The sequence below is a fragment of the Oncorhynchus tshawytscha genome, linkage group LG22, assembly GCF_018296145.1.
Source record: "Oncorhynchus tshawytscha isolate Ot180627B linkage group LG22, Otsh_v2.0, whole genome shotgun sequence".
NCBI classification, from domain to species: Eukaryota; Metazoa; Chordata; class Actinopteri; order Salmoniformes; family Salmonidae; genus Oncorhynchus; species Oncorhynchus tshawytscha.
The window spans coordinates 27,405,489-27,431,814 of NC_056450.1; the positions used below are offsets into that span (position 1 = coordinate 27,405,489).

A 26,326-nucleotide genomic window follows, 5' to 3' on the forward strand; every position below is an offset into this window, starting at 1 on the left:
ACTGCACTTTTCTTTACTGTAGTCTACTGCACACTACTCTACTGTACTCTACTGTACTGTACTGCACTCTACTCTACTGTACTATACTGTACTGCACTCTACTCTACTGCACTGTACTGCACTCTACTGTGCTGTACTGTACTATACTGTACTGCACTCTACTGTACTGTGCTCTACTGTACTGTACTCTACTGCACTCTACTCTACTGTGCTCTACTGTACTCTACTGCACTCTACTCTACTGTGCTGTACTGTACTGCACTCTACTGTACTATACTGTACTGCACTCTACTGTACTATACTGTACTGCACTCTACTCTATTGTGCTCTACTGTACTGTACTCTACTGCACTCTACTCTACTGTGCTGTACTGTACTATACTGTACTGCATTCTACTCTACTCTACTGTACTGCACTCTTCTGTGCTGTACTCTACTGTACTCTACTGTACTCTACTCTACTGTACTCTACTCGATGGAGAAATCTGCTGCTGAATTATCATAGATCGGGAAGAGCTCTAGCCTATATTCTACATCCCTTGTGTCCATAGAACATCTGTCCCTTTTTATGGTCTGTGAGAAGCAGCATCTGCTTTTTAGAGATTTGTTCTAGTTAGGTAACATGAATCCTAACCAACAGCAAACTATCCCAGATCTTACGCTGTAGACCTAGTCTAGGTTAACCTGCTTTTGTACACTACACTAAAGTTCCAGTCTGGGTTTTTTCCATCTCTATGTATGTGTTTTCCAGTGCGTCTCTGTCTGTGTGTCCCTATTTCCATGTGTTTTCCATTGTCTGTTTGTGTCTCTGTGTGTGTCTCTTTGTGCGTATTTCCATGTGTTCGACAGTCTCTCTCGCTCTCTTTCTGTAAATATGGGGGTTTGGCCGTGGGTGATAAATGAGAGAGACACATGAAGGTCAGAGCACTAGTTATTGTCTCAGAGTCACAGGAAGGAGAGAGGGAGAGATGGAGAGAGAAGGATGGAGAGGGAGGGAGAGCCATGGGAGGTCTCTGGCTATATAAAAGGGTACATATGGTTTTCTCCCTTCTTCCATATTCACTATGTCTCCATATTTTGATACTTATTTCAGACGATGCACTCTTCTAATAAGTCAATCTCAGTCTGTCTCAGTCTATCTCAGTCTGTCTCAGTCTGGCTCAGTCTTTATCAGTCTATCTCAGTCTGTCTCTATCTCAGTCTGGCTCAGTCTGGCTCAGTCTTTATCAGTCTGTCTCTATCTCAGTCTGTATCAGTCTGTCTCAGTCTTTATCATCCTGTCTCAGTCTGTCTCAGTCTGTATCATTCTGTCTCAGTCTTTACCATTCTGTCTCAGTCTGTCTCAGTCATTATCAGTCTGTCTCAGTCAGTTAGGACAACAGAACAGAGGCCAGATCAATACTAGCAGGTTCAGAGGGAGAGGGAGAGGGAGAGAGAGAGAGAGAGAGAGAGAGAGAGAGAGAGGGAGAGAGAGATGGAGAGGGAGAGATGGAGAGATGAAGTTGGAGGGACAGAAAGAAGGAGAGATAGAGGAGTCACATAGGTTATTAGTTAGATTGTTTAATAGATAACATTGCTCCAGGGGGAGACAGCTGGATGTCCTGGACCCATAGAAACCCCCTTTTGAGCTACAGTGCCCACAGTTCCCCTCATCATGCCCCTGAACCCATCCCGTGACCTCTGTACCCTGGGGCATGGAACACACTGTTCCCTGAACATGGACTCAGTTATAGGAGAGTTTTTTATCCTTCTAAAATAAGACTACTACAAGTTGATAGTGTTATTACATATGTTTGTCCCAAAAGAGTACAATTTGTAATGACTTGACTGCTATGTGGGTGTCGATTAACTTGAACTTGAGAGAGCAGACTTACAAGTGCTGTAGATAAGTTAAATCAGTATGACTGCTTCATGACAGGAAGCTCAACACCAAGCAGCTCCCAGGCCAGGATGGATAGAGATACGGCAAGGGAGATACGATATAACTAACTAGATTTATATTAGCTTCATCAGGCACTTTACTCAATCATCCTACTGTAATAGACTGAGAGATAGCAGGCAAAAGATACATGATTGTTATTGGGATCAGATGAGGCTAGAGAGACCAGAGATGTGTCCTCTGTGCAGTGAGGAGACTGTGCGACACCAAATCAAATAATGCACAGCTCGTATTTTCAGAGCTCTTTTTACAGTAGGGTAGTCCGATAAAAGGACTGTCTACGAGGCAGGAAGGGAGTGGAAGAGATGGAGATGAAGAGAGGTGCAGAGGGAATGACGTGCTGACTGAGGGAAGGACAGCGAAAGATGTGGGGGTAGCTGTGTGTTTGGGGGATGGGGGTTGGAGTGTCAGGGGGGTCACAGAAGTGGTGACTGACTGATGAGACGCTCCCACGCCTGGAGTGATCCATCTCCCAGACAGCACTGGGGCAGAAAGACTTTACTCTAGGGAGGATGGGTAATAAACGACTCCAACAGGGTTGCCTCAGGGCTGACATTGATTGACAGCAGTGTGTTTATATGTGTGAGTGGGTTCTTTTGCTTGTGCATGTGTGTGTTCATCATTCAGCGAGAGAAAGGGGGAGGGGGAGAATGAATATTGTGTATGTGTCTATTTTTCTAGGTGTGAGTGTCTGTGGGTACGTGTGCGTGCAGGACATTGGGTACATACACACTGTTGGTTGTCCTCACCACTCTCTCTACTCTCTGCAGTTGTAGAAATGTTGAGCCCCAGTCTGTGACAGTACGCTGTCATTTCATAGCTGTTTGACTGATGGAATCTGAATATGTCACACATAGAGATAGATTATATTAGCCTGTGACCTGTGGCACAGGGTCATGTGCTTTCTGGGCTTGACTTACCCTTCATCAGACACACACACACACACACACAAATGTACATACACACACACACTATTTTTATTTTTTATTTTATTTCACCTTTATTTAACCAGGTAGGCTAGTTGAGAACAAGTTCTCATTTGGAACTGCGACCTGGCCAAGATAAAGCATAGCAGTGTGAACAGACAACACAGAGTTACACATGGAGTAAACAATTAACAAGTCAATAACACAGTAGAAAAAAAGAGAGTCTATATACATTGTGTGCAAAAGGCATGAGGAGGTAGGCGAATAATTACAATTTTTCAGATTAACACTGGCGTGATTATTGATCAGATGGTCATGTACAGGTAGAGATACTGGTGTGCAAAAGAGCAGAAAAGTAAATAAAAAAAACAGTATGGGGATGAGGTAAGTAAAAATGGGTGGGCTGTTTACCGATAGACTATGTACAGCTGCAGCGATCGGTTAGCTGCTCAGATAGCAGATGTTTGAAGTTGGTGAGGGAGATAAAAGTCTCCAACTTCAGCGATTTTTGCAATTCGTTCCAGTCACAGGCAGCAGAGAACTGGAACGAAAGGCAGCCAAATGAGGTGTTGGCTTTAGGGATGATCAGTGAGATACACCTGCTGGAGCGCGTGCTACGGGTGGGTGTTGCCATCGTGACCAGTGAACTGAGATAAGGCAGAGCTTTACCTAGCATGAACTTGTAGATGACCTGGAGCCAGTGGGTCTGGCGACGAATATGTAGCGAGGGCCAGCCGACTAGAGCATACAGGTCGCAGTGGTGGGTGGTATAAGGTGCTTTAGTGACAAAACGGATGGCACTGTGATAAACTGCATCCAGTTTGCCGAGTAGAGAAGCTATTTTGCCGAGTAGGGAAGCTATTTTGTAGATGACATCGCCGAAGTCGAAGATCGGTAGGATAGTCAGTTTTACTAGGGTAAGTTTGGCGGCGTGAGTGAAGGAGGCTTTGTTGCGGAATAGAAAGACCTTAGATAGGCAGGGCAGGATGGATATAGGTCTGTAACAGTTTGGGTCCAGGGTGTCTCCCCCTTTGAAGAGGGATATGACTGCGGCAGCTTTCAATCCTTGGGGATCTCAGACGATATAAAAGAGAGGTTGAACAGGCTGGTAATAGGGGTTGCGACAATGGCGGCGGATAGTTTCAGAAATAGAGGGTCCAGATTGTCAAGCCCAGCTGATTTGTACGGGTCCAGGTTTTGCAGCTCTTTCAGAACATCTGCTATCTGGATTTGGGTAAAGGAGAACCTGGAGAGGCTTGGGCGAGTAGCTGCGGGGGGGATAGAGCTGTTGGCCGAGGTTGGAGTAGCCAGGCGGAAGGCATGGCCAGCCGTTGAGAAATGCTTGTTGAAGTTTTCGATAATCATGGATTTATCGGTGGTGACCGTGTTACCTAGCCTCAGTGCAGTGGGCAGCTGGGAGGAGGTGCTCTTGTTCTCCATGGACTTCACAGTGTCCCAGAACTTTTTGGAGTTGGAGCTACAGGATGCAAATTTCTGCCTGAAGAAGCTGGCCTTAGCTTTCCTGACTGACTGTGTGTATTGGTTCCTGGCTTCCCTGAACAGTTGCATATCGCGGGGACTATTCGATGCTATTGCAGTCCGCCACAGGATGTTTTTGTGCTGGTCGAGGGCAGTCAGGTCTGGAGTGAACCAAGGGCTATATCTGTTCTTAGTTCTGCATTTTTTGAACGGAGCATGCTTATCTAAAATGGTGAGGAAGTTACTTTTAAAGAATGACCAGGCATCCTCATCTGACGGGATGAGGTCAATGTCCTTCCAGGATACCCGGGCCAGGTCGATTAGAAAGGCCTGCTCACAGAATTGTTTTAGGGAGCGTTTGACAGTGATGAGGGGTGGTCGTTTGACTGCGGCTCCGTAGCGGATACAGGCAATGAGGCAGTGATCGCTGAGATCCTGGTTGAAGACAGCGGAGGTGTATTTGGAGGGCCAGTTGGTCAGGATGACGTCTATGAGGGTGCCCTTGTTTACAGATTTAGGGTTGTAACTGGTGGGTTCCTTGATCATTTGTGTGAGATTGAGGGCATCTAGCTTAGATTGTAGGACTGCCGGGGTGTTAAGCATATCCCAGTTTAGGTCACCTAACAGAACAAACTCTGAAGCTAGATGGGGGGCGATCAATTCACAAATGGTGTCCAGGGCACAGCTGGGAGCTGAGGGGGGTCGGTAGCAGGCGGCAACAGTGAGAGACTTATTTCTGGAGAGAGTCATTTTTAAAATTAGTAGTTCGAACTGTTTGGGTATGGACCTGGAAAGTATGACATTACTCTGCAGGCTATCTCTGCAGTAGACTGCAACTCCTCCCCCTTTGGCAGTTCTATCTTGATGGAAAATGTTATAGTTGGGTATGGAAATCTCAGAATATTTGGTGGCCTTCCTGAGCCAGGATTCAGACACGGCAAGGACATCAGGGTTAGCAGAGTGTGCTAAAGCAGTGAGTAAAACAAATTTAGGGAGGAGGCTTCTGATGTTGACATGCATGAAACCAAGGCTTTTTCGATCACAGAAGTCAACAAATGAGGGAGCCTGGGGACATGCAGGGCCTGGGTTTACCTCCACATCACGCGCGGAACAGAGGTGGAGTAGTATGAGGGTGCGGCTAAAGGCTGTCAAAACTGGTCGCCTAGAGCGTTGGGGACAGAGAATAAAAGGAGCAGATTTCTGGGCATGGTAGAATATATTCAGGGCATAATGCGCAGACAGGGGTATGTTGGGGTGCGGGTACAGCGGAGGTAAGCCCAGGCACTGGGTGATGATGAGAGAGGTTGTATCTCTGGACATGCTGGTTGTAATGGGTGAGGTCACCGCATGTGTGGGAGGTGGGACAAAGGAGGTATCAGAGGTATGAAGAGTGGAACTAGGGGCTCCATTGTAAACTAAAACAATGATAACTAACCTGAACAACAGTATACAAGGCATATTGACATTTGAGAGAGACATACAGCGATGCATACAGTAATCACAGGTGTTGAATTGGGAGAGCTAGCTAAAACAGTAGGTGAGACAACAACAGCTAATCAGCTAGCACAACAACAGCAGGTAAAATGGCGTTGACTAGGCAGGGAGGGTCGGATTAACTACACACAGAGCCTGAGTGCGGCTGGGGCCGACAGATAAAACATAAACAAGCAGAATGGAGTACCGTGATTAATGGACAGTCCAGCATGCATCAGCTATGTAGCCAAGTGATCAGGGGGCAGCGGTGGATGGGGCAGGGAAGCTAGACTGGCGAGTATTATCCAGGTTAAAAAAAACTGGCTGGCTGTGCAGAAGGTAAAAGCCGCTAGCAGTGGCTAACAATGACTAAATAGCTTGTAGCTAGTTAGCTGGTTAGCTTCTGGAGGTTCTTGAATGTGTTCTAAAAATTAAAAAATAATAGCGATTCCGTATCACATTGGGTGAGGCAGGTTACCGGAAGGTATAATCGAATTAAAAATCGAAAAGAGATTGAAAGTAAATATGGGTCCAGTGAGTGGTTGGGCTGGCTGGGGACGCGGCAATTCAGACAGTTAGCAGGCCTGTGCTAACAAGCTAACAGTTAGTAGGCCGGGGCTAAACAAGTTAGCAGTTATCGGACCGGGGCTAAACAAGCTAGCAGTTAGCAGGCCGAATTAGCAAGCAAGCAGATAGCAAGGGCTAGAAAGTTAGCCTTTGGGGGACGTCGCGATGGGGTGAGTCTGTTTATGCCTCTTCATGCGGTGACATCGATAGACCGGTCGTGGGTCCGGATATTGTAGCCCAGGAGTATGCTTCGGTGGTAGCACAGGAGCTCTGGCCGGGCTAGCTTCAAGCTAAGTGGATGGAAACGCTAGCCAGGAGTAATCATCCGGGGTTGCGGTTAGCTAGTTAGCTAGTTGTGAAGATCCAGCTGAAAATGTTCCGTTTGCGGTGGGAATCCGGGGATAAAAATAGTAGGTCCGTTATGCTCTTGTTAGAGTCGCGTTGTTCGAACTGGCGAGAGCTTTCCGAGCTAAAGGTTAGCTGATGACCGGTTAGCTGATGACCGCTAGCAATGGTTTGCTGACTGATAGCTGGTAGTTAGCTGGCTAGCTTCAGTTGAGGGGTTCCGGATCCGAAGTAAATATAAATACTTTAGAAAAAAAAGCAGATCCACGCTACATTGGGTGAGGCGGGTTGCAGGAGAGTATTTAGATGTTGAGGTTTAGCTAAATGTTTTAAAAGATATGCGAAGAAAAATATGTAAAAAAACGATATATACAAGGGACACGACACGACAAGACGTCTGACTGCTACGCCATCCTGGTGAGAATGTACATACACAGACACACAGACACACGAATGTACATACACACACACACACACACAAATGTACATACACAGATGCACACACACAAATGTACAAACACAGTCACACACACACTAATGTACAGACACACACACACACACGAATGTACATACACAGACACACACACACACAAATGTACATACACAGACACACACACACACAAATGTACATACACAGACACACACACACCCACAATACCATTATGCTTCCATATCCCCTTTCTCAGTGTCAGAATATTTCAGTGTATAAGAACACAGTTCTTATAACAGTAACACTGTCCTCTCTAGTGCTGTTCTGTGAGTCCTTCTCATTCTGTCCTGTTTTCTTCTGACTGGAGAGTGACCATGACATCACCATCTCCACTCTCAAGCAACGGGTAGGTGAGTCAACGGGTCGCCTAGGAGACACAATTCTTGGCGTGTCCATAAGGATGGGGTATGGTCGGTGATGAGGTGGTCTTCTGAGTCACGTCACCCTGGCAACCCCCAGCTCCTCAGAGCACCATGGTGATGGTTGTGCTGGGAAGCAAACTGTTCCAATGATCTGTCCCTCATCATGATTGGAGCTCAGAAGAGGAAATTAATGAATCCACTTGTCTATTCTCTTGTGTGTGTTTATTAAAATGCTCATAGATTGATTCTCATAATTACAGAATGTTAATCTCATCTCTCCATCTGTAAGCAAATTCATTTGATGACTCCGTTTGTGTCGGACATTGTTTAGATCCTGTTTGTCCTGTAGTTGTTTACTCTGTTCTGTTTTGTCATTTTCCTGCGTGCGTGCATGTACGCACATAACTTTACCACTCTGCCACTGAACAGGACCTGACTGAGTGTGTAAGGTGTCAGAGACTTAGCCTATAGTGTCCATGCAGTCTGTGGCGTTTCATCTTGGTTCCTGCCCTGTACTGTTTCACAGACAGATAATCAGGGAATCTGTTGACCTCTTGTTGCCATAACAATACATACACACAGACACACGTCAGCTGGGCCCGGGGGCAGGCGTGTAGAGCAGGTTTGGCAGGTGCAGTTAGACTAGGGAACACAGTACACCTGACAACAGGTGTGTGTGTTATGCAGGACTGAACTTTACTGAGCTCCAGGGTGTGTGTGTGTGCAAGGAGCTGGCACGGAGAGCTTAACGGTCTCATACCGGGGGAATAGTATTTACTTGTTGACCAAGGAAGGTGTGTTGGATTTTCCCATTGAAACGGTTCACTGGATTTTGGCGTCTGAGGAAAGGGGGAACATTGAATGACAAGGTAGCTTTTCCTTCTTGTTCTTGTCTTTTCTTGTGTGTTAAATTCTGCAAATAAGCCCAGTCTGTCTGTTTATCGGGTTTAGGTCGTTGTTTTGCTATCCTTCTTTTCTTTACTTTGGCAAATGTTCAAATGAACACACTTACTTTTTGGTCTCGAAGACCTTTGGAATCATTTGAGGTTTCAGTATTGTAACAGACATGTAGAAGAGTTGTGAGTGTTGTGTAGAGTTGGGAGGAGTGTTGAGTAGAGTTGGGAGGAGTGTTGTGTAGAGTTGTGAGTGTTGTGTAGAGTTACAAGTGTTGTGTAGAGTTGTGAGTGTTGTGTAGAGTTATAAGTGTTGTGTAAAGTTGTGAGTGTTGTGTAGAGTTATAAGTGTTGTGTAAAGTTGTGAGTGTTGTGTAGAGTTGTAGTGTTGTGTAAAGTTGTGAGTGTTGTGTAGAGTTGTAGTGTTGTCTAAAGTTGTGAGTGTTGTGTAGAGTTATAAGTGTTGTGTAGAGTTGTGAGTGTTGTATAGAGTTGTGAGTGTTGTGTAGAGTTATAAGTGTTGTGTAGAGTTGTGAGTGTTGTGTAGAGTTGTGAGTGTTGTAAGTGTTGTGTAGAGTTATAAGTGTTGTGTAGTGTTGTGTAGAGAGTGTTCAGTGGAAGTGATTCCTCTGTGTCGTCAAGTTCCTGTTTACTGTTAGGACGTTTGATCTGCGGGCCAGGTTTCACTCTCTCTCAGATAACCATGACTACGGAGTTTCAATAGACCCAGACCCTTATGACACCGTAGGTCTCGTTACTGATACAGACTGTTTGTTTTTCCCAAGACTTGACCTGTGTCTATGGTCAGAGTGTTTCTCATTGGTCAGTGGTTTGGCTGAAGGACTTCAGAGTAGATAGATGCTGCCCCAAAGCACTGATGCAGGGTCAGATCTGATTTCATCACCTTAAGATTGGGGGCAGGAAAAGCTGATCCTAGATTAAGTTTTACAAAGTCATCAGTTCTCTTTGGTGAATGGCTTTCCTCTATATGATAATGTGGGATGCCGTGTGTCTGTATAGTCAATACTATACAGTCTGCTGTTTACAAATGGATTTCTGTTGCAGCGGTAGTGAAAGTGAGAGTGGGAACTGGGCACTATTTTATGATTTGCTACTGTACAACTATTGACCCAGTAGCTGTGTGTATTACAGTTACTGTTTATAGCTTAAGTGAAAAGCTTTGTCTTCCATGGTTGTATGCAAACTGTAGCACACTCTCTCTCTTGCTCTCTCTCTCTCTCCTCCCCTTCTCCTTCTCTCCCTCTTCCTCTCTCACTCTCTCTTCCCTCCCTCCTTACTTGGTTTGGTAAAGGCCTTCTAGATATCATATGTTGGGAAAGCCAGCCTGCAGCAGGACCTCATGAGGGCAGACAGCGAAGCAGGACTCATTACAGACTGACATAGCTCTGCCTGCCTTCACTGCCTGAAGCTGCAGGCTGAAGCTGAGCTGGACAACACCAAATCAGACATGGAGAAGCTCCTCGGTGGTCTCACTACCATCTCTAAACTAATCCTTTGGCGATGCGTGTGGAGTGAATAGATACCGTCCGTAAGCCTGCAGGAAAGAGAGCAGCAGTGTGGATGGTAGTTTATATAGATGATCATAACGTAGTGACAGGGTTATCATTGATAACACACAGCAAGGCTAAACACAGGCTGTGATGAGGGCACTAGGAACAAAGACAGCAGTACTTAGACACAAACACAGAGGCACACACACACACACACACACACACACACACACACACACACACACACACAGGCCCAGTCGTACATAAGTACACACACAGGCATAGGGATACACAAGCACACGTATATACACAGTAAACACATACTTCCCCCACTCTCAACACAAACAATACATTATGTGAACATACCAACATATTGCACAAAACAGCACTCATTAAAAAGGCCACACTTCAATTCAGTTGACTGAATTTCAAAAAGCCCTTACAGGCATCTCCCTGATGAAACTAGCTAGCTGCTAAAGGCCTCATTGTTCCACAGTGCATCTGTTTGTAGTTCTGTTGAGTGGGTTTCTTAAACACACAGCCTGATATCACAGACATGCAGGGAGAAAGTGGGACACACACACACAGGCCATTATCACTCCCAGCCAGTCAAAAGGATGGAGGATCAGGATGTAGACATGTATTATTTATAGGCAGGCCTATCAGAGAGCTAGCTGTAGACTCATTGAGGTGGAAGCCTCTTCTCTCTCTCCTCTGGCCTGGTGTCAGGATCGATGCTGGGCCTGTCTGTTCCCTCTATGCTTCCTCTCTAGTTCTTCTTGCTCCCTGCAGCATGGTCGTTTGTTCACCTCCTACAGTTACAGTTACACACCACACTGCACCACTCAAGTGTAATGCAGCTAGGCCTGTATGGATCTGCATCGTTCAGGTGTCCTTGGACTGAAACTAGGCCTGTATGGATCTGCATTGTTCAAGTGTCCTTGGACTGAAACTTGGCCTGTATGGATCTGCATTGTTCAGGTGTCCTTGGACTGAAACTGGGCCTGTATGGATCTGCATTGTTCAGGTGTCCTTGGACTGAAACTGGGCCTGTATGGATCTGCATCGTTCAGGTGTCCTTGGACTGAACCTGGGCCTGTATGGATCTGCATCGTTCAGGTGTCCTTGGACTGAAACTGGGCCTGTATGGATCTGCATCGTTCAAGTGTCCTTGGACTGAAACTGGGCCTGTATGGATCTGCATCGTTCAGGTGTCCTTGGACTGAAACTGGGCCTGTATGGATCTGCATCGTTCAGGTGTCCTTGGACTGAAACTGGGCCTGTATGGATCTGCATCGTTCAGGTGTCCTTGGACTGAAACTGGGACTGTATAGGGCTGCATCGTTCAGGTGTCCTTGGACTGAAACTGGGACTGTATGGATCTGCATCGTTCAGGTATCCTTGGACTGAAACTGGACCTGTATGGATCTGCATCGTTCAGGTGTCCTTGGACTGGAACTGGGACTGTATAGGGTTGCATCATTCAGGTGTCCTTGGACTGAAACTGGGACTGTATAGGGCTGCATCGTTCAGGTGTCCTTGGACTGAAACTGGGGCTATATAGGGCTGCAATAGGGCTGCTTCGTTCAGGTGTCCTCGGACTGAAACTGGGGCTGTGTAGGGCGGCTTCGTTCAGGTGTCCTCGGACTGAAACTGGGGCTGTGTAGGGCGGCTTTGTTCAGGTGTCCTCGGACTGAAACTGGGGCTGTGTAGGGCGACTTCGTTCAGGTCTCCTCGGACTGAAACTGGGGCTGTATGGAGCTGAAACTGCTGGGTTTTTTGGCTCGCCTATGTCACTCTCTTCGTGTTCTCCAACTAATACTGTGTTCCTTCAGAACAGGTTGCATTCCTGCGTGTTCTGTGAATAGAAGTTATGTACTCACCAGTCAACCTAATATATCATCTCCCTCTCTCTCCCTCAGACCTCTCTCCCTCCTCTCTACAGTACCAGTGTGGATCGGTGGACTTCCTGTGTTCCCCACGGCTGGGAAAGAAAGCCCCGCCCCCTCCCAGACCATGTCACGGCCGGCCTGCAGTCAAGCCCCACCCCCAGCCTACCGCCACACCCACCTCTCAGAAACCTCAAGGTACAGTGTTGGTTTATTTGTCATTTAGCATTATAACTAGTTGTTTATTACAATAATGTCATTATCATGTTGGTACAATATACAGCATTGTGTTATTAGCCTGCGTTTCTTAGGCAATGACTATGACCCAGGCCCCAGATGTTTATTTGGTCAGGTCAGCGTTCACCCACATATTTATCCCACAAACACATCAGTCAGAAAAAGAGATCAATGGTTCAGATCAAAGACTGTTGTTAGTCCAACTATAGCTTCATGCTATCTGCCTGTTGAGGCATTACTTTAGGCCAGCGTTTCTTAAAGTGTGGGGGTCACGGACCTGTTAATGTATAATTATTTAATTAATTACTGGAATTGATTTGGCCAAGTGCAACTGCGTTCTCGGTTCAGTGCGCTCTGTGCATAGCAACATTTTTTCCTGCAGTTTTGTTGAAGATCACTCCACGACCTACACGCTGCAGCGCTGTGGTTCAAGCCACTCACTTGTTATCAGTGTTGCCAACTTAGCGACTTTGTCGCTATATTTAGTGAGTATTCAGACCCCTCTAGCGACACATTTTCAAAAAAGCGACTAGCGAAAAATCTAGACTTTTTCTGGTGTTATTGGAGACTTTTGGAGACTGACATGAAAGCACGTATCGTTCTTACTCTTCTCAACGAGCAGCGGGTGCTGCCGTGGGCCCCACCCCAATTTGACTCACACAGCCTCAGTCACTTACTCACCTTGTCCACTGTGTGTGTGCCTCTCTGTGACATAAGCTAAACATCTAGCCTGCTAGCTCATCATGTCTCAGTCTAAACTGTACACTCAAAAATACAGAAAGGAGTGGGAATCAAACCCTGAATTCAAAGGCTGGTTGAAGCCGTTTATTGGAGATGATACATGGGCATATTGCCTGTATTGTAAGGTTGATTTCTACACCAAACTTAGTGATGTAAACAAACACATGACAACTCAAAAACATACTCAAAAGGCAAAGCCTTATAACTGTTCCACCCAATAAAAGCTGCCATTTATGGTTAAAAAAAATTGTCATGTGATCACATTGGAGAAGCATGTAGAGCTGCTTTCTCAGACTCCACTGCTGCTACCCACTTCAAAATGCACAGGACAAAATGCACAGCAATGATTAATGGTGTTCTAGCACCATACTTTCTGAAAAAGTTGGTTGCAGATGTTGGTAACCAGTGTTTCAGCCTCCTCCTCGATGAGTCCACGGATGTAAGTGTACCTGGGGGTTGTGATAAGGTGCTTTAGTGACACCAAGCAGACAATTGTATCAACATTTCCGGGGCTTGTTGAGTTGGAGGGAGGAGATGCCAAATCTATAGCCCGTGCTGTTTTGGCTTTGAAGTGTTGTCTTAAAAAAGAGAAACTCCTGGGGATAGGGACTAACAATGCCTCTGTTATGCCGGGGATTAACAATGGGGTCCATAAAGTGCTGAAGGAGGAGTATGGCCTCAAATATCTGGTTCCTTTTCCCTGTATGTGCCACTCTCAGCAGCTTGCTCATTTGTAGTTCTAAACATATTTAGGGTGTTTTTTACTCACTTTTTGTTCCTCCCACGACATTATTCCTCTCTCCTACAGCGTCCATCACAATTACATGTACATGGCCAATTATGCAAAGTAGGTGATGACGTCATTTAGTGACTTTTAGGACAACCAATAGCTACTTTCCTTACTGAGGAGTTGGCAACACTGCTTGTTATTCCTCACCGCTGTCATGAAATGGACTCATGCTCGTCACAAGTTCTGACTGAGCTCAATGGTCATGACACGCAAATACATTGATGACGTTTTGTCTCTTTCATACAAACTTTGAGAAATAATGAGGAGCGCCCACAATGTGTTTTGTGTGGGGAAGTGCTTAGTAATGAGTCTCTCAAAACTAACAAATTAATAAAATGACACGCCCTGACCAAACATCCAGGCACAACTGTACATGACAGTAAACCCAGGGAGTTATTTCAGAACAGGGCAGTATGCCTCAGGAAACAGTGCTTCGAAAGTGGAAAAGTAAGTCAACTAACAAAGCATTGTTGTCATTTTATAACAAGTGATAATAAGCAGAAATAAGGGAGTACTATCTCTCATAGTAATAGATGTGAGTTTCTCTTTCAAACAATCCCCTGGCCGCTTAACGTTTAACAGCTAATAGCTGACGTTAGCCAAAGCAGGTTAGCTAGCTACTGATAGTGTAAACCTAAGAAACAGTACAGATGAAGATGAAAAGTGATCAGGCCTACTGTACATTTTACTGTACACATGATTGTTGAAAACAAGTCTAGGTTGGAACTGTTACAAGTAATATTTTTTATTCTGATCTGGAATAAACTGATTGAAGCAAGATGCTTTTTGAGACAAACACTCACACAGTTCTGGGTTGATCATCTGCAGCAGGAAGCCGTCTCCTGCCTGACTGAGAAAGCAGTAGATATTCTGATCCAGTTTGGCACCACATACCTATGCAAGTCAGGGTTCTGAAGTACAGAAACAGTGTCAATGCTGAGCATGACCTCAGTGTTACACTGTTAAAAACTGAGTCCATAATAGACCTGCTTGTTGAAAAGTTCAACCAGCCACACACCTCTCATTAGGACTGAAAACTTCAACCAGCTACACACCTCTCATTAGGACTGAAAACTTCAACCAGCCACACACCTCTCATTAGGACTGAAAACTTCAACCAGCTACACACCTCTCATTAGGACTGAAAACTTCAACCAGCCACACACCTCTCATTAGGACTGAAAACTTCAACCAGCCACACACCTCTCATTAGGACTGAAAATGTCTCATTAGGACCTCTCATCTGGTCTACATCTGTGTGATGTGATCAATCAGTTTATTCCAGTTCAGAATAAAAACATATGTATTTTAACAGCAACAGTTCCAACCTAGACTTTCTATCAACAATAATTTCTACAGTAAGATGTACAGTAGGCCTGATAATGTTTTATCTGTACTGTTACTTAGGGTTGCATGATCAACAAGCCTGTGTGTGTTCTGCTCTACATCTGTGTGATGTGATCAATCCATTTATTCCAGTTCAGAATGAAATCATTTATTGTATTTTAACAGCAATAGTTCCAACATAGACAGGTATGTAAGAGTGAAAAATAAACAAAAGTTATTTATGGGTATTTCATTGTTATTTGTTTTTGTCTATATTGCATTTTTTAGGCATATGGGCAATGAAATGTACCGATATTTACGAAAAGTTGCATATTTTCCGAAGCTTGGGTCCCAGGAAAACACAGAATATCTCATTTGGGTCCCAGGCTGAAAAAGAACCCCTGCTTTAGGCTGTGCTGTAGCCACACACACACACTCAGAGAGAGAGCTGTTCCTCATTCAGCCCTAGTACAATACCAAGCACACAGCAAAGACTGGCCTGCATAAAATATATAGAAAAAACCTAGTGTCCTCTAAATGCATTCTGCAGTAACCATGTTTTAAGAGCATGTAGCTAGCTATACAGTAGCGTGTTATCCTCTGATAGTGTGGGTGGCCATTTGTGCAGAGTCTGTTTTTGAACTGCTCTCGGCCTGTCATTTTTTTTGTCTGTGTGCTTGTGTTTTTTTAATCTGACTTTGAAACCACAGTGGCTTACAAGCAGTCATCACTGCATCCTGTTCTGAAACCAGGAAGCTGTCTTAGCTCTGTGAAGCAGGATCAGAACTTCTCCTGTGCTGTGTTCCTGGACCTACTCTTGGAGTTGAGCATTTATATGTTGTGTTTTGTGGCAGCATTTGGACTGTGGTTTTGTGAGTGGGTAGCTGCAGCAGCCAAGGGCGTCTGGAATACAGAAATGGAGGCTTTCTCACACCGGGGCACTTGAAACAGGACTGTTTCTGTAGTCACACCAGTGACCTGACCTAGTATCTGTCTTTTTCACTCTTTCCTTCTTCCTCATTCCATTTCCCCTCTTCCTGGACCTGGACCTATAGTGCCGCCTAAGCCCCTGCACCTGCTGGCCCTCGGACAGGACAAGAAGCCCAAGAGGATCCCCCCGGCCCCCTCCAGGCCACTGCCTGCTCCCCCAACTTCGCCCAAGACGCGGCCCAGCCAGACCCCCCCTGGCCTGGCCACACTGCCTCCAAGAGAAGCCCAGAACGTGGGGCTACTCATCGAGAGGTTTGAGAAGTCCAGGTACTTTACTGCACTGCAGGGGGTAGGAGATTCCACAAGGTGTTCTCACCCTGTATCATTATATTTAGTTGGATTATTTATGATGTGGGTATTGCTATATGAGTATGAATGTTTTGCACGGAATACACACTCAATGTCTGTCTTACCCTCTGTCACAGAATACACACTCAATGTCTGTCTTACCCTCTGTCACAGAATACACACTCAATGTCTGTCTTACCCTCTGTCACAGAATACACACTCAATGTCTGTCTTACCCTCTGTTACAGAATACACACTCAATGTCTGTCTTACCCTCTGTTACAGAATACACACTCAATGTCTGTCTTACCCTCTGTTACAGAACACACACTCAATGTCTGTCTTACCCTCTGTTACAGAATACACACTTAATGTCTGTCTTACCCTCTGTTACAGAATACACACTCAATGTCTGTCTTACCCTCTGTTACAGAATACACACTCAATGTCTGTCTTACCCTCTGTCACAGAATACACACTCAATGTCTGTCTTACCCTCTGTCACAGAACACACACTCAATGTCTGTCTTACCCTCTGTCACAGAATACACACTCAATGTCTGTCTTACCCTCTGTCACAGAATACACACTCAATGTCTGTCTTACCCTCTGTTACAGAATACACACTCAATGTCTGTCTTACCCTCTGTCACAGAATACACACTCAATGTCTGTCTTACCCTCTGTTACAGAATACACACTCAATGTCTGTCTTACCCTCTGTTACAGAATACACACTCAATGTCTGTCTTACCCTCTGTCACAGAATACACACTCAATGTCTGTCTTACCCTCTGTTACAGAATACACACTCAATGTCTGTCTTACCCTCTGTTACAGAATACACACTCAATGTCTGTCTTACCCTCTGTTACAGAATACACACTCAATGTCTGTCTTACCCTCTGTCACAGAATACACACTCAATGTCTGTCTTACCCTCTGTTACAGAATACACACTCAATGTCTGTCTTACCCTCTGTTACAGAATACACACTCAATGTCTGTCTTACCCTCTGTTACAGAATACACACTCAATGTCTGTCTTACCCTCTGTCACAGAATACACACTCAATGTCTGTCTTACCCTCTGTTACAGAATACACACTCAATGTCTGTCTTACCCTCTGTTACAGAATACACACTCAATGTCTGTCTTACCCTCTGTTACAGAATACACACTCAATGTCTGTCTTACCCTCTGTCACAGAATACACACTCAATGTCTGTCTTACCCTCTGTCACAGAATACACACTCAATGTCTGTCTTACCCTCTGTTACAGAACACACACTCAATGTCTGTCTTACCCTCTGTCACAGAACACACACTCAATGTCTGTCTTACCCTCTGTCACAGAATACACACTCAATGTCTGTCTTACCCTCTGTTACAGAATACACACTCAATGTCTGTCTTACCCTCTGTCACAGAATACACACTCAATGTCTGTCTTACCCTCTGTCACAGAATACACACTCAATGTCTGTCTTACCCTCTGTTACAGAATACACACTCAATGTCTGTCTTACCCTCTGTCACAGAATACACACTCAATGTCTGTCTTACCCTCTGTCACAGAATACACACTCAATGTCTGTCTTACCCTCTGTTACAGAACACACACTCAATGTCTGTCTTACCCTCTGTCACAGAACACACACTCAATGTCTGTCTTACCCTCTGTCACAGAATACACACTCAATGTCTGTCTTACCCTCTGTTACAGAACACACACTCAATATCTGTCTTACCCTCTGTCACAGAATACACACTCAATGTCTGTCTTACCCTCTGTCACAGAATACACACTCAATGTCTGTCTTACCCTCTGTTACAGAACACACACTCAATGTCTGTCTTACCCTCTGTCACAGAATACACACTCAATGTCTGTCTTACCCTCTGTTACAGAATACACACTCAATGTATGTCTTACCCTCTGTCACAGAATACACACTCAATGTCTGTCTTACCCTCTGTCACAGAATACACACTCAATGTCTGTCTTACCCTCTGTTACAGAACACACACTCAATGTCTGTCTTACCCTCTGTCACAGAATACACACTCAATGTCTGTCTTACCCTCTGTTACAGAACACACACTCAATGTCTGTCTTACCCTCTGTCACAGAACACACACTCAATGTCTGTCTTACCCTCTGTCACAGAATACACACTCAATGTCTGTCTTACCCTCTGTCACAGAACACACACTCAATGTCTGTCTTACCCTCTGTCACAGAATACACACTCAATGTCTGTCTTACCCTCTGTCACAGAATACACACTCAGTGCCTCGTTTTTTAGTCACGTTTCTTCTTTATTTCCCAGGATTCCGATTCTTGGCGTCCCCCCGAAGAATCAGCTCCACCTGTGCCTGAGTATGGACGCCATGTCTGAGACCACACCACCCTCTGCCCCTGACCCCACAGCACACTCCCCTTCAGGGTCAGCAGGAGCAAAGGACTCTGGGAAACGCTCCCCCGCCGACAAACTTGCACATATCGTCTCGGAGCGGATTGATGAGGTCACAGAGCTGATAGAACTCTCACGCCTGGCCTCACTCCGCATCGACGGCCACGAGGACATTCCTCTGGACTCAATGGAGGACCACCTCGACATCGCCCATGGTGATGTTGGTTCCCTTGACGATGCGGAGCGGGAGGAGAGAGGCTCTTCCCATGAGCTCCAGGACAATCCGGACTCTCTCTCCTCGGAGCAGAACTTAAATGGGAAGATTCCCAACAGGGACAGCGGGATTGACAGCCCATCGTGTGCGGTGGAGGGTGAGGTGTTCCCCAACGAGGACGCCATCGACGAGGAAGAGCGCTATGACAGCGTCACGGAGACGGAGACCAGTGTGTCCTGCTGCATAACCCTGGACAACAAGCGTGACTCCACACAGGACGAGGACAGTGACCTGGATGAGGTCAGCAGTGGGGAGATGGAGGGAGGAGAGAAGACAGACACACACAGGGTGAGTCAGGCACACACACATTCTTATCAGCCCTCTCAGTTCGTAGGGCAGTAACTGTAACCTGACCATCTATTATTGTCTGGATGAACTATCTGAAAGTCTGCATCAGTTTCAGATGTTTTTTTGTGTATGAAACTGTGGGCCTATACACAGCACAACACACACACACACCCAAACAAACAAACAGACACACTATTTCAGACTCTCAAGTGTATGTGTGGTGGTCACAAGAGTCTGTGCGGTATTTAAAAGTGGATGTGCTGTGGCGTGTAGGGAGATGAGTACCTGCCCAGGGCTGTAAAAGGATCTTGTGACTACTGCTAGAGGACAAACTAAACCAGACAGAAACCTGCACACAGCTCAGCTGCTGTTTCCTCTGACTTCCCACCGTTCATCTGTGTGAGAGTGATACTGACACTTCCAACAGAGAACTTCACATTTTACCGGTCCGGTATACATGAACCCCCCTGCCAGAAAAATACTGTCTATTTATTGGAATGACAGGATGAGGGGAAGGTCAAGAAACATCAGACAGAAAGAGAGAAAAGGAGGTATAGAAAGAAGAGAGACAGAATGCAAGTAAGCAAGAGAATGAGAGAGTGTGCTGAAAGTTAGCTAACGAGGACAAGTGTGAGAAACAGATGGGTGGGCGGAGGTGATGAGGGGTAGCTGAAACTAGAGTACAGGACCGTCGTCATGGGTGTCATCAGTACAGGACAGTCATCATGGGTGTCATCAGTACAGGACAGTCATCAGTACAGGACAGCTATCATGGGTGTTAGCAGCACTGTGATGTTATCTCCTCAGCATTGTTATGATGGGGCACAGCCCAACACACCCAAACACACACCCATGTGAGCACACGCACTTACACAGACACACAAACACACACACACACACACACACCGTAGTGACAGCCCATACCCTTTACCTCATGAGCAAGGGAACTCCATGTTTCTTGATATCAGCATTACTGTCAAGAGGAAATGTGTGTGGGGAGGGGCAGGAGGTGTGTGGGGAGGGGTGTGAGGGGACAGTGCCACTCTCTGACACTAACAGCTGGTATGTTGATAGCGTTTTAATGACACTGCTGTCGCAGAGGATGTGGGTTGTGGGGATGCACATTGTGACAGGAAAATAAAGAAATGTACTTTCTTTCAGTCTTTAGCTCTGCTACAGAAATACAGTGCCTTGCGAAAGTGTTCGGCCCCCTTGAACTTTGCGACCTTTTGCCACATTTTAGGCTTCAAACATAAAGATATAAAACTGTATTTTTTGTGAAGAATCAACAACAAGTGGGACACAATCATGAAGTGGAACGACATTTATTGGATATTTCAAACTTTTTTAACAAATCAAAAACTGAAGAATTGGGCGTGCAAAATTATTCAGCCCCCTTAAGTTAATACTTTGTAGCGCCACCTTTTGCTGCCATTACAGCTGTAAGTCGCTTGGGGTATGTCTCTATCAGTTTTGCACATCGAGAGACTGACATTGTTTCCCATTCCTCCTTGCAAAACAGCTCGAGCTCAGTGAGGTTGGATGGAGAGCATTTGTGAACAGCAGTTTTCAGTTCTTTCCACAGATTCTCGATTGGATTCAGGTCTGGACTTTGACTTGGCCATTCTAACACCTGGATATGTTTATTTTTGAACCATTCCATTGTAGATTTTGCTTTATGTTTTGTATCATTGTCTTGTTGGAAGACAAATCTCCGTCCCAGTCTCAGGTCTTTTGCAGACTCCATCAGGTTTTCTTCCAGAATGGTCCTGTATTTGGCTCCATCCATCTTCCCATCAATTTTAACCATCTTCCCTGTCCCTGCTGAAGAAAAGCAGGCCCAAACCATGATGCTACCACCACCATGTTTGACAGTGGGGATGGTGTGTTCAGGGTGATGAGCTGTGTTGCTTTTACGCCAAACATAACGTTTTGCATTGTTGCCAAAAAGTTCAATTTTGGTTTCATCTGACCAGAGCACCTTCTTCCACATGTTTGGTGTGTCTCCCAGGTGGCTTGTGGCAAACTTTAAACAACACTTTTTATGGATATCTTTAAGAAATGGCTTTCTTCTTGCCACTCTTCCATAAAGGCCAGATTTGTGCAATATATGACTGATTGTTGTCCTATGGACAGAGTCTCCCACCTCAGCTGTAGATCTCTGCAGTTCATCCAGAGTGATCATGGGCCTCTTGGCTGCATCTCTGATCAGTCTTCTCCTTGTATGAGCTGAAAGTTTAGAGGGACGGCCAGGTCTTGGTAGATTTGCAGTGGTCTGATACTCCTTCCATTTCAATATTATCGCTTGCACAGTGCTCCTTGGGATGTTTAAAGCTTGGGAAATCTTTTTGTATCCATATCCGGCTTTAAACTTCTTCACAACAGTATCTCGGACCTGCCTGGTGTGTTCCTTGTTCTTCATGATGCTCTCTGCGCTTTTAACGGAACTCTGAGACTATCACTGTGCAGGGGCATTTATACAGAGACTTGATTACACACAGATGGATTGTATTTATCATCATTAGTCATTTAGGTCAACATTGGATCATTCAGAGATCCTCACTGAACTTCTGGAGAGAGTTTGCTGCACTGAAAGTAAAGGGGCTGAATAATTTTGCACGCTCAATTTTTCAGTTTTTGATTTGTTATAAAATTTTGAAATATCCAATAAATGTCGTTCCACTTCATGATTGTGTCCCACTTGTTGTTGATTCTTCACAAAAAATACAGTTTTATATCTTTATGTTTGAAGCCTGAAATGTGGCAAAAGGTTGCAAAGTTCAAGGGGGCCGAATACTTTCGCAAGGCACTGTAGATGAGATATTTTACCTGCAGGGTATTATTATGCCTATGTGAGTGTGTTCTTGTTTGTGAACATACACTGCATGACCAAAAGAATGTGGACATCTCATTCCAAAATCATGGGCATTAATATGGTGTTGGTCCCCTCTTAGCTGCTATAACAGCCTTCACTCTTCTGGGAAGGCTTTCCACTAGATGTTGGAACATTGCTGCTATAACAGCCTCCACTCTTCTGGGAAGGCTTTCCACTAGATGTTGGAACATTGCTGCTATAACAGCCTCCACTCTTCTGGGAAGGCTTTCCACTAGATGTTGGAACATTGCTGCAACAACAGCCTCCACTCTTCTGGGAAGGCTTTCCACTAGATGTTGGAACATTGCTGCGGGGACTTGCTTCCATTCAGCCACAAGAGCATTAGTGAGGTCCGCCACTGATGTTGGGCGATTAGGCCTGGATCGCTGCCGGCATTCCAATTCATCCCAAAGTTGCTTGATGGGGTTGAGGTCAGTGCTCTGTGCAGGGCAGTCAAGTTCTTCCACACCAACCTCGACAAAACATTTCTGTATGGACCTCGCTTCGTGCACGGGGGCATTGTAATGTTGAAACAGTAAAGGGCCTTCCCCAAACTGTTGCCACAAAGTTGGAAGCACAGAATTGTCTAGAATGTCATTGTATGCTGTATAATTAAGATTTCCCTTCACTGGAACTAAGGGGCCTAGCCCGAACCATGAAAAACAGCCCCAGATCATTATTCCTAATCCGCCAAACCCAGATTAGTCCGTGGTGAAGTGTGATTCATCACTCCAGAGAATGTGTTTCCACTGCTTCAGAGTCCAATGGTGACGAGCTTTACACCACTCCTGCTGATGCTTGGCATTGCCCATGCCGATCTTAGGCTTGTGTGTGGCTGTTCGGCCATGAAAACCAATTTTATAAAGCTTCCGATGAACAATTATTGTGCTGACGTTGCTTCCAGAGGCAGTTTGGAACTCGGTAGTGAGTGTTGCAACCGAGGACAGATAATTTTTACACGTTATGCGCTTCAGCACTCGGCGGTCCCGTTCTGTGAGCTTGTGTGGCCTACCACTTTGTGGCTAAGCCATTGTTGCTTCTAGACGTTTCCACTTCACAATAACGACTCTTGCATTTGATCAGGGCAGCTCTAGCAGGGCAGAAATTTGACGTACTAACTTGATGGAAAGATGGCATCCTATGACGGTGCCACGTTGAAAGTCACTGAGCTCTTCAGTTAGGCCATTCTACTGACAATGTTTGTCTATGGAGATCGAATGGCTGTGTGTGTAACGTGTGCGCTGGGAGTCGGGAAGCCAGTTCAGAGAGTGAATCATTTAATAAACAAAACATTAACAACACACAGACATGAAACTGGAACAGAAACAATAACACCTGGGGAAAGAACCAAAAGGAGTGACATTAGGCGCTGATGCTCGTGACAAGTGTGCACAATAATCAGCAGTCTGGTGACCTAGAGGTCAGAGAGGGAGCACACGTGACAATGTGTTTGATTTTATACACCTCTCAGCCAAGGGTGTGGCTGAAATAGCCAAATCCACTGATTTGAAGGGGTGTCCACATACTTTTGTTTGTATAGTGTGTCTGTACAGTATGTTTCACCGTTTTCTCCTTTCCTGGTTGTGAGTGTGATAATGTGTGTGTACCAGACAGCTGTTACAAAACACAATGTCACAATATAGTACATCTGGTCCCTGTCACTGTCAGTCCAGGAATGTAATTTCACCCATTATGTTAATCTCTGTTCTAGAACCTGTGAAGTCGTGAAACTGAATACACATCCGCAGCAGTTTACATGTCATCTCAGCTCCACTAGTAAACACAGTATTGGTGACTAAATCAGCTCTCAGTAAACCAGAACTGATGACTGATTACTGCAACATGCCAGTGTTCATTTCATTAACAAAAAAGTGACAAAAATATTCGTCAAACACCAATTTTCCAGTGGCAATTGATGAGACTTTAACTGACTAAATAGACCCAGAAAGGTCTATAACTAAAGACATTTTTCATTTCATTTCATTTCAATTGACTAAAAGATGATTATCTCTGTCACTAAAATCTGACTACTAAATGGACTGGACAAGAGCTTTTGGAGAGATTGAGAGCTTTTCAGTGATAAGCACAATTGATATTTGCAGCACAGATGCGCAGCACAGTTCTGTTCAGCAGTGGGAAGGATGGGCCACACTCGGCACACAAAGCCTACATCGGCTGGTGAGCTGCGGGGGAGCAAGCGATCCGTGTGAGCAGACAGGCTCTGCTTCGTCTCCTCAGATTATACATATACCTCTTGCTTCCCCATAGCTAACCAGTCACCAACAGCCTTCTAGTTAGCTACCTTTTCGCTGGTTAAGAACCACAATCAGGTTTACAAAATTAAAAACAATAGCATAGTGTTTAATAGTAAAACAACAGTCTAACTATATTTTTCTTTCCCTTGAGTCTAGAAAGGCTGTTTGAAATTGTAGTCTTGCTCAACCCTCCCAGTTAACCCATTGGATTTCATAGCCAGGTTCTGTAGCCAACATAGCCAAGTCTCACTGTTTTCCTCAAGGTAATTTGAGCCCTTACCGTTCAAAAGATATGACCCAAAATACCGTCGCTACGTTTTTAAAATTTCTATTGTGCATTGGCGGACCGCATTTTACATCCATAAAGCATATTGCGGGCCATTCTAAAACTAGGCTACTTGCGGACCGGACAGTTTGTTTAGGCTATACCTTGTTCAGTCATGTTACCTCATTAGCTAGCTACAGTATAGCTAACAACCTGGTGCGCGTTCAGCTGGACACAACATTTTGGAAGGTTCAGATAGAAAAATGCTATGTAGAACAAACATGACTCTCTGACAAGTTGAATAAGGAATAATGTTGGCTCTATTCATAGAATTTCTATCTGCAATGTTCGATAACGTTTTGAAACAATGTGGCTGCGGTGTCTGTGGAATGTTGATAACAATGGCAATGACACAACCGAGTGTCAGAGGTGCAACCCATACTATGCCAAAATGTTGCTGCTCTCTCTCTCTCTATTTCTATCTTTCTCTCACACTCTCTTTTTCTCTCTCTCTCTCTCTCTCTCTCTCGACAGATAATTCTCAGATATTCTTATATACTGTCTGTTTGTCATCTTTTTGCTGTTGGGAAGAGAGTAGGATGTTATGCAGAAAAATATGTTGGTAGGACAATGTATGTTTGTGCATATGGAAGAGAGTGATTTATTTTTGCTATAGGTTAATGAGGCAATAAAAATGTGATGTGACTAAAATATGACTAATTCAAAAGGCACTCGCACATCTTGTTTTGCAGGTGAATGGTAACAGTTTAAATGAGAAAAAGGAAGAAACCTGCACACTGCTCTTGATAGTATCACTGCTCTTTAATAAGCTTTACGTATCGGCCTCACGGCCTTCGTAAGGGCTTTGCAAAGCTCTGATACGTAAAGCTTATTAAAGATCAGTGATACTATCAAGAGCAGTGTGTGCAGGTTCCTTCCTTTTTCTCACTAAAATATGACTAAAAGGAAAGGGCATTTAGTTGACTGAAGTGGACCACTGTTTTCGTCATTTTGACAATAACTAGACTAAATCATTATTCAAAAGACATAACTGTGAGCAAGACTTAATGATATTTTAGACTAGACTAAATCTAAAAAAATGGACAAATTTAAGACTACAACATACGCTGACACAGTACAAGGTTGGCCAAGTTTCAATCAATAACTGAGATGAAAAGAGTGCCAGCGAACATCCCCATTTCAGATCACTCTTTTCTTTGTATGTTTTTACTCGTTACAGTTCTGTTACTTTCACCAACAGGTCTAAACGCAAATGTGTTTGTGTTAATATTTCTGATATTCTCTCTCAAAGGTCATAGGCTCAGAGGCATATGTGTAGTGTATGATAGAGGTGTAGGTTTGTGTAGTTGAGGGGATTCTATAGGTATAATATGGTTTGGTGTGTCTGACTGTGTGTGTCCTCTTCTGTCTCTCAGTGCTCAGAGACCCAGAGGTTACTGAACATCGCCAGAGAGCTCCTTCACACTGAGGAGGCCTACGTCAAGAGACTCAACCTCCTGGACCAGGTATACACACACATATGGGTTGTGAGATACACCACTGGTCTTCCTATCATAGTAGAGACCTTTTCATTTGTTGTTGTTGAGGGTGACAGTCACATACAATTGAAGTCAGAAGTTTACATACACCTTAGCCAAATACATTTAAACTCAGTTTTTCACAATTCCTGACATTTAATCCTAG

At 44.8% G+C, this 26,326-nt stretch overlaps 1 protein-coding gene across 1 annotated transcript in view; it reads left to right on the forward strand.

Moving 5' to 3' along the window:
• Positions 1-26,326, forward strand: part of fgd (faciogenital dysplasia) — a 135,733-nt gene that overhangs the window by 86,899 nt on the left and 22,508 nt on the right. The window contains exons 2-5 of the mRNA XM_042304003.1: positions 11,908-12,072; positions 16,024-16,225; positions 18,582-19,227; positions 26,059-26,148. Of these exons, the coding sequence (XP_042159937.1) occupies positions 11,908-12,072; positions 16,024-16,225; positions 18,582-19,227; positions 26,059-26,148 (1,103 nt within the window). The remainder of the gene's footprint in view (positions 1-11,907; positions 12,073-16,023; positions 16,226-18,581; positions 19,228-26,058; positions 26,149-26,326) is intronic.